At 42.2% G+C, this 10396-nt stretch overlaps 1 protein-coding gene across 1 annotated transcript; it reads right to left on the minus strand.

Moving 5' to 3' along the window:
* Positions 1-162: 162 nt before the first annotated feature.
* On the minus strand, positions 163-7379 carry LOC133540446 (uncharacterized). Its single transcript, XM_061883052.1, has 2 exons — positions 7090-7379; positions 163-2423 (listed from the first exon to the last, which is right to left on the minus strand). Exons 1-2 carry the CDS (start codon positions 7304-7306, stop codon positions 1417-1419), a joined length of 1224 nt encoding a protein of 407 aa, XP_061739036.1. The 5' UTR covers positions 7307-7379; the 3' UTR covers positions 163-1416.
* Positions 7380-10396: the final 3017 nt, after the last annotated feature.

Genomic DNA, 10396 nt, shown 5'->3' on the forward strand with positions numbered 1-10396 from the left:
AAAAAGGTGCAAAATTTAATAATACAATTAAATAATTAAATGTTACACAATTTTTCCCCTGTTTTGATGTAGATTTTTTAAAACCGAACAATTCAACACACAATTAGTGATGTTAATAAATGTGTATATACTATTAAATAAAAAAACATAAAAATAGCAAAATATTATAAATGTTTTTTTTAATTAAGTAAAGTAAGAGACAACGTAACAATATAAAATACAAAAAAATATGCATGTAAAACCAATGTTTTTTGTTGTTGTTTTTTTTTACCATGTATTGATTAACGTGGACCAATCAATCAAACAAATTAAGTCTTCCAATAAGGCAATAATTTGAGGGCTTTTCTATCCTTTACCATCTTCCAGGATTTAATTCAAAACTTGAAATGATTGTGGCTTATAAAAAGTATGTGGCTAATCTATAGATTTTTTACGACTAAACTACGGAATGGATTAAGCAAAGAACTCAAACAAAGTTCATTGCTCTACTCTGTGAAGTCTTGACACTTCCTCCAGACCAGTCCAACAACTCGGTCCACATAATCCGACACCAGCTGTCTTCCTGGTTTCTTTGTCTACATAGGATGACAGCTAGGACTTCCCTTTAGTGAACGCAGGCACTTATAAAAAAAACAAATCCACAACAGGCTTGTCCAGAACCCCAGTTTCTCCAGTTATTTCCCTGTCACAGACGCCACCTCCCCAGATTCTAGAAACAAATCGAACAAGTCCTCGGAGCATGAGACCAATTTAAAACTTGGCAGGGTTGAGGTTCTTGTAGTTTGATCAGGTCTGTGTGCTAGCAGGCAAGTTTGAAGGTCTTTCAACAAAGACCTCAAAGCAGCCAAATCAATTGAACTATTGTCAGTTTCCCCAGGATCTGGTTTGGGGACCTTGGGCAATTGAGCTTTGAGCAAGTCTCCTTCAGGCTACTCGATCAAGAATTGAAGTTCCGTTTAGAGAACGCAGGGATTTTTAAAGTTGCACATTAAAAAACAAATCTACGGTCAGCTGACACAATAAACATGTTCAGAACTCCACTTTCTCCAGTCATTTCCCTGTCACCGACGCCACCTCGCCAGATTCTAGAAACGAATCGAACAAGTCCTCAGAGAATGAGACCAATTCAAAACTTGGCAGGGTTGAGGTTCTTGTAGTTCGACCAGGTCTGTGTGCTAGCAGGCAAGTTTGAAGGTCTTTCAACGAAGATCTCAAAGCAGCCAAATCAATTGAACTATTGTCAGTTTCCTTTTGATCTGGTTCGTGGACCTTGGGCAATTGAGCAAGTCTCCTTCAGGCCACTCGAGGAAGAATTGAAGTTCCCTTTAGAGAACACAGGGATTTCTAAAGTTGCACAGTAAGAAACAAATCAACGGTCAGCTGACACAAACTTGGTCAGAACTCCACTTTCTCCAGTCATTTCCCTGTCACCGACGCCACCTCCCCAGATTCGAGAAATGAATCGAACAAGTCCTCGGAGCATGAGACCAATTCAAAACTCGGCAGGGTTGAGGTTCTTGTAGTTTGACCAGGTCTGTGCGCGATCAGGCAAGTTTGAAGGTCTTTCAACAAAGATCTCAAAGCGGCCAAATCAATTGAACTATTGTCGGTTTCCCCTGGATCTGTTTCGGGGACCTTGGGCATTGGAGGTCTGAGCAAGTCTCCTTCAGGCCATTCAATCAAGAACTGAAGTCGCTCATGTAACACAGAAAGCACCTTGTTACAAATCCGGGAAGCTGTGGGTTGTGAAATCTGGAATCTGTACGCCAGATCTAAAATTGGCAAGTTGAGTCGTAGTCTCATCAACACTAAAAGCAGCTGTTGAAATTTGTCCAGAGAAGACATTGGACTGACAGAGATGTAGGGCTCACACAAGCTGAACAGTTGCATCAAAGCAGGGAAGTTGGGAAAGCCCGTGTAGAACTTAGTCTTGGCATCGCTTCTTTCAAATCCCTCCTTAGTCAAAGCTGTTTCCAGTACCTTGGCCCGCAGCCCATAGAGCTCAGAGTTCAAGCTTATCAGCTCATCTTCCATGCGGGTAATATAGTCTGCCTTCAGGTCCGTCTGGGAGGCTATTTCACGGGTCTCCACAGGAGTTCGACTTTGGTTCATTTCCTCTGAATCTGGTTCTGTAGTTTCCATCTCTTCGGCAAAGTCCGTCTGACAGGCTATTTCGTGTCCCTTGACATGAGTTGAACCCTCGTCCGTTTCCCCCGGTTCTGGTTCCGGAGTCTCCATTTTCATCCTCAACACTTTGTGGAAGTCGAGCAAGGCCTCGGCGCCCTCGATGAGTTTACGTTTCTCTTGCTGCGTCTTGCCTCTTCCGTCTCGCGTTTTGGGCTTCTCCTTGACCGTGTCGTGACCCATCTTCACCGTCGGAGCCCAGTCCACGTCTTGATCGTCGTAGAGATTACCAGGTTGCCCTGACAAGAATGGACAAAGTGGGGAGTTAAGTCTGGGTATTGTTGAACAAACATGAAACATTCCAATCACAGACATGCAACACAATAGAGCAGGTCCAAAATGTGCAAACAAAGTCAAACAAAATTGGGGCCCGCAGGCCAAATTTGGTCACTTGTGTTATTTTGCTCGACCCGCCAAAAGGGTGGCGACCAAACCTAGTACATATTCACACTGACCTCTTTCTAGATGCACAATCATTGACGGCATGTGCGCAAAGCTACATTGTAAAAAAGTGAGTAGGTTTTACTCTAAAGAGATTTAGATTTACCATGGACCCCGACTTAAACAAGTTGAAAAACTTATTGGGGTGTTACAATTTAGTGGTCAATGGTACGGAATATTCTCATTGAGAATGAGAATCAGCACCTCCAAGTCCGAGTCCATGGTTCTCGCCCGGAAAAGGGTGGAATGCCATCTCCGGGTTGGGGAGGAGACCCTGCCCCAAGTGGAGGAGTTCAAGTACCTAGGAGTCTTGTTCACGAATGAGGGAAGAGTGGATCGTGAGATTGACAGGCGGATCGGTGCGGCGTCTTCAGTAATGCGGACGTTGTACCGATCCGTTGTGGTGAAGAAGGAGCTGAGCCGGAAGGCAAAGCTCTCAATTTACCGGTCGATCTACGTTCCCATCCTCACCTATGGTCATGAGCTTTGGGTCATGACCGAAAGGATAAGATCACGGGTACAAGCGGCCGAAATGAGTTTGGGTCTCTCCCTTAGAGATAGGGTGAGAAGCTCTGCCATCGGGGAGGAACTCAAAGTAAAGCCGCTGCTCCTCCACATGGAGAGGAGCCAGATGAGGTGGTTCGGGCATCTGGTCAGGATGCCACCCGAACGCCTCCCTAGGGAGGTGTTTAGGGCACGTCCAACCGGTAGGAGGCCACGGGGAAGACCCAGGACACGTTGGGAAGACTATGTCTCCCGGCTGGCCGGGGAACGCCTCGGGATCCCCCGGGAAGAGCTAGACGAAGTGGCTGGGGAGAGGGAAGTCTGGGTTTCCCTGCTTAGGCTGCTGCCCCCGCGACCCGACCTCGGATAACCGGAAGATGATGGATGGATGGATGGTACGGAATATGTATTGAACTGTGCAATCTACTAATAAAAGTTTCAATCAATCAATCAATCAATTAGATGGCAGCTCACTCGCCAGAAATGTACCATAAAAATCCTCAGTGGCACCATTTTCCATTTACATTAATGTACATCAATCAATCAATCAATGTTTACTTATATAGCCCTAAATCACTAGTGTCTCAAAGGGCTGCACAAACCACTACGACATCCTCGGTAGGCCCACATAAGGGCAAGGAAAACTCACACCCAGTGGGACGTTGGTGACAATGATGACTATGAGAACCTTTAAAAAAAAAAGAACTTAGATTTTCAGGTAAAAAAAAAACTGGCAGCTCAGAATGTTAACGTAAAAACAAAATGTTTTGATCTGCAGTAATTTGGTGTAAAAACACTGTAAATCAGGGGTGGGCATGTCATTTTTACTCGGCGCCGCATGAGCAACCCGAGCACTGCTGGAGGGCCACATCGACAATATTTCAAATACATTTTACTCAATATTATTTTTTTATACACCGTAGGATAAATAATAACAATTTCATTTAACCTAACTTAACTTTATACAAAAGCAGACTGCTTTTTACAAAACACTTCCTTATGTATAATACTATGCAAAAATGTCCATTTCTGTCACTTTATCCTGCATCCTCTATAAAAGTCCAACATTTTTCCTGGAATTGTCTTTGAACATCACTAACCTTTCTCTTCACTGCAGGCTTTGAAAAAGACATGTTTGGGGTTGTGGAATATATTTGTATTTATCCCACGCACGGAGAATAATGTTATTTCCGCAATGTGTGTCGTTCCGCTTTTCCTCCCTACACCAACACGGCGGTCGGCGGATAATAGCCGGAAAAGTACCTGGATAACGAGCGCAACAAAGTGAGGGCTCCCAGAGTGTTATCAGGCGTCATGTAGAAACACATGTAGTGTTGGTCGTGTGAGGCAATGCAAATTAAACAATAAAAAAAAAGAAAACGGTTTGAATTGGTGACTGGACTCACACTATTATGTTAGATCCACTATGGACTGGACTCTCTCACTATTATGTTAGATCCACTATGGACTGGACTCTCACTATTATGTTAGATCTACTATGGACTGGACTCTCACACTATTATGTTAGATCCACTATGGACTGGACTCTCACACTATTATGTTAGATCCACTATGAACTGGACTCACACTATTATGTTAGATCCACTATGGACTGGACTCTCTTTATTATGTTAGATCCACTATGGACTGGACTCTCACTATTATGTTAGATCCACTATGGACTGGACTCACACTATTATGTTAGATCCACTATGGACTGGACTCTCACTATTATGTTAGATCCACTATGGACTGGACTCTCACTATTATGCTAGATCCACTATGGACTGGACTCTCACTATTATGTTAGATCCACTATGGACTGGACTCTCACTATTATGTTAGATCCACTATGGACTGAACTCTCACACTATTATGTTAGATCCACTATGGACTGGACTCACACTATTATGTTAGATCCACTATGGACTGGACTCTCACTATTATGTTAGATCCACTATGGACTGGACTCTCACTATTATGTTAGATCCACTATGGACTGGACTCTCACTATTATGTTAGATCCACTATGGACTGGACTCTCACTATTATGCTGGATCCACTATGGACTGGACTCTCACTATTATGTTAGATCCACTATGGACTGGACTCTCACTATTATGTTAGATCCACTATAGACTGGACTCTCACTATTATGTTAGGTCCACTATGGACTGGACTCTCACTATTATGTTAGATCCACTATGGACTGGACTCTCACTATTATGTTAGATCCACTATGGACTGGACTCTCACTATTATGTTAGATCCACTATGGACTGGACTCACACTATTATGTTAGATCCACTATGGACTGGACTCTCACTATTATGTTAGATCCAATATGGACTGAACTCTCACTATTATGTTAGATCCACTATGGACTGGACTCACACTATTATGTTAGATCCACTATGGACTGGACTCTCACTATTATGTTAGATCCACTATGGACTGGACTCTCACTATTATGCTAGATCCACTATGGACTGGACTCTCACTATTATGTTAGATCCACTATGGACTGGACTCTCACTATTATGTTAGATCCACTATGGACTGAACTCTCACACTATTATGTTAGATCCACTATGGACTGGACTCTCACTATTATGTTGGATCCATTATGGACTGAACTCTCACACTATTATGTTAGATCCACTATGGACTGGACTCTCACTATTATGTTAGATCCACTATGGACCGAACTCTCACTATTATGTTAGATCCACTATGGACCGGACTCACACTATTATGTTAGATCCACTATGGACCGGACTCACACTATTATGTTAGATCCACTATGGACCGGACTCTCACTATTATGTTAGATCCACTATAGACTTGACTCTCACTATTATGTTAGGTCCACTATGGACTGGACTCTCACTATTATGTTAGATCCACTATGGACTGGACTCTCACTATTATGTTAGATCCACTATAGACTGGACTCTCACTATTATGTTAGATCCACTATGGACTGGACTCTCACTATTATGTTAGATCCACTATAGACTGGACTCTCACTATTATGTTAGGTCCACTATGGACTGGACTCTCACTATTATGTTAGATCCACTATGGACTGGACTCTCACTATTATGTTAGATCCACTATGGCCTGGACTCTCACTATTATGTTAGATCCACTATGGACTGGACTCACACTATTATGTTAGATCCACTATGGACTGGACTCTCACTATTATGTTAGATCCACTATGGACTGAACTCTCACTATTATGTTGGATCCACTATGGACTGGACTCACACTATTATGTTAGATCCACTATGGACTGGATTCTCACTATTATGTTAGATCCACTATGGACTGGACTCTCACTATTATGCTAGATCCACTATGGACTGGACTCTCACTATTATGTTAGATCCACTATGGACTGGACTCTCACTATTATGTTAGATCCACTATGGACTGGACTCTCACTATTATGTTAGATCCACTATGGACTGGACTCTCACTATTATGTTAGATCCACTATGGACTGAACTCTCACACTATTATGTTAGATCCACTATGGACTGGACTCTCACTATTATGTTGGATCCACTATGGACTGGACTTTCACTATTATGTTAGATCCACTATGGACTGGACTCTCACTATTATGTTAGATCCACTATGGACTGGACTCACACTATTATGTTAGATCCACTATGGACTGGACTCTCACTATTATGTTAGATACACTATGGACTGGACTCTCACTATTATGTTAGATCCACTATGGACTGGACTCACACTATTATGTTAGATCCACTATGGACTGGACTCTCACTATTATGTTAGATCCACTATGGACTGAACTCTCACACTATTATGTTAAATCCACTAGTATCATTGACCCAGCTTCTCTGCTTTCTGTTTGGTAAAACATATAAATAATATTAAGACAATAGTAAAGTAGTAAAGTATATTAAAATGTATGAAACAAACCTCTGACAAAGTGGTCACTGCAGACGCGCGCGTTCTTGGACTCAGCTCCCTTGGACTTGAGTGCTATGTTCGACAGCCATCTTTCTCGTCGTCGTTTCCGAAAGCCTTGCACTCTCCCGGCCTCCTTGGTCACCTCCCGGGGGACTCTGAAGAAACGTTTGTCCTTCTCGCGGTTGGAACGGTTCGAACAGCCGAAGACCACGCAAGCGTAGGGCATGTTTCTTGGCGAGAGGGCAAATGGCGCTAGCTTGACCACCACACATATTCAGTGAGGCCGACGTGAGCCGGACGTGACGTCATATAAAACACGCAATAGGAGCTGACGAGCCGCGGGGCCGCCATCTTGGACCGGTCGAGAGCACATTTGAATTCAACATTTCTAAATACTAAACTGATTTTAAAGGCCTACTGAAAGCCACTACTAGCGACCACGCAGTCTGATAGTTAATATATCAATGATGAAATATTAACATTGCAACACATGCCAATACGGCCGCTTTAGTTTACTAAATTGCAATTCTAAGTGTCCTGTTGAAAACGTCGCGGAATGATGACACTTATGCTGACGCGTGCTTGTGACGTAATTGGTTGTAGTGGACATGTTATCCCAGCACCACTCACGGCTAAAAGTCGTCCGATTTAAAAGCCTACTGGAATGAGATGTTCTTATTTAAACGGGGATAGCAGCTCCATTCTATGTGTCATACTTCATCATTTCGCCATATTGCCATATTTTTGCTGAAAGGATTTAGTAGAGAAAGTTCGCAACTTTTGCTCGCTAATAAAAAAGCCTTGCCTGTACCGGAAGTAGCAGACGATGTGCGTGTGACGTCACGGGTTGTGGAGCTCCTCACATGTTCACATTATTAATAAAGGGAGCCACCAGCAGTAAGAGAAATTCGGACCGAGAAAGCGACAATTTCCCCATTAATTTGAGCGAGGATGGAAAAAAAAAGGCGACGGCCCCGGGCGGAGGCAGTGTGAGCGTTTCAGATGTAATTAGACACATTTACTAGGATCATTCTGGAAGATCCCTTATCTGTTTATTGTTTTAATGGTGTTTTAGTGAGATTGTAAAAATTGTAAAGACATACCTCGAGGTCGGATGACTGCGGTGAACACGCCAGTGTTTCAGAGAGAAGCCGAGGAGCCGAGCTCACAGCTGCCTTTTTTGACAGCTGCTGCAGGACGATGAATAATCCAATGATGTCTCCGGTAAGATATATATATCACAATTTCCCCATCCAAAAACATGCTGGCTGATGTAGAGAACACATGTTCGCATGGATCCACTATGGACTGGACTCTCACTGTTATGTTAGATCCACTATGGACTGGACTCTCACTATTATGTTGGATCCACTATGGACTGGACTCTCACTATTATGTTAGAGCCACTATGGACTGGACTCTCACTATTATGTTAGATCCACTATGGACTGGACTCTCACTATTATGTTGGATCCAATATGGACTGGACTCTCTCACTATTATGTTAGATCCACTATGGACTGGATTCACACTATTATGTTGGATCCACTATGGACTGGACTCTCTCACTATTATGTTAGATCCACTATGGACTGGACTCTCACTAATTTCTTAGATACACAATGGGCTGGACTCTCACACTATTATGTTAGATCCACTATGGACTGTACTCTCACTATTATGTTAGATCCACTATAGACTGGACTCTCACTATTATGTTAGATCCACTATGGAATGGACTATCACTATTATGTTAGATCCACTATGGACTGGATTCACACTATTATGTTGGATCCAGTATGGACTGGACTCTCACTATTATGTTAGATCCACTATGGACTGGACTCTCACTAATTTCTTAGATACACAATGGGCTGGACTCTCACACTATTATGTTAGATCCACTATGGACTGGACTCTCACTATTATGTTAGATCCACTATAGACTGGACTCTCACTATTATGTTAGATCCACTATGGACTGAACTCTCACTATTATGTTAGATCCACTATGGACTGGACTCTCACTATTATGCTAGATCCACTATGGACTGGACTCTCACTATTATGTTAGATCCACTATGGACTGGACTCTCACACTATTATGTTAGATCCAATATAGACTGGACTCTCACTATTATGTTAGATCCACTATGGACTGAACTCTCACTATTATGTTAGATCCACTATGGACTGGACTCTCACTATTATGCTAGATCCACTATGGACTGGACTCTCACTATTATGTTAGATCCACTATGGACTGGACTCTCACACTATTATGTTAGATCCAATATAGACTGGACTCTCACTATTATGTTAGATCCACTATGGGCTGGACTTTCACAATATTATCTTAGATCCACTATGGACTGGACTCCCAGACTATTATGTTAGATCCACTATGGACTGGACTTTCACATTATTATGTTGGATCCATTATGGACTGGACTCTTACTATTATGTTAGATCCACTATGGACTGGACTCTCACTATTATGTTAGATCCACTATGGACTGGACTCTCACACTATTATGTTAGATCCACTATGGACTGGACTCTTACTATTATGTTAGATCCACTATGGACTGGACTCTCACTATTATGTTAGATCCACTATGGACTGGACTCTTACTATTATGTTAGATCCACTATGGACTGGACTCACACTATTGTGTTAGATCCACAATGGACTGGACTCTCATAATATTATGTAAGATCCACTATGGACTGGACTCTAACACTATTATGTTAGATCCACTATGGACTGGACTTTCACAATATTATCTTAGATCCACTATGGACTGGACTCCCAGACTATTATGTTAGATCCACTATGGACTGGACTCTCACACTATTATGTTAGATCCACTATGGACTGGACTCTCACTATTATGTTGGATCCACTATGTACTGGACTTTCACACTATTATGTTAGATCCATTATGGACTGGACTCTCACTATTATGTTAGATCCATTATGGACTGGACTCTCACTATTATGTTAGATCCACTATGGACTGGACTCACACACTATTATGTTAGATCCACTATGGACTGGACTCTCACTATTATGTTAGATCCACTATGGACTGGACTCTCACTATTATGCTAGATCCACTATGGACTGGACTCTCACTATTATGTTAGATCCACTATGGACTGGACTCTCACACTATTATGTTAGATCCAATATAGACTGGACTCTCACTATTATGTTAGATCCACTATGGACTGAACTCTCACTATTATGTTAGATCCACTATGGACTGGACTCTCACTATTATGCTAGATCCACTATGGACTGGACTCTCAC

The sequence above is a fragment of the Nerophis ophidion genome, linkage group LG22 (genome assembly GCF_033978795.1).
Source record: "Nerophis ophidion isolate RoL-2023_Sa linkage group LG22, RoL_Noph_v1.0, whole genome shotgun sequence".
NCBI lineage: Eukaryota > Metazoa > Chordata > Actinopteri > Syngnathiformes > Syngnathidae > Nerophis > Nerophis ophidion.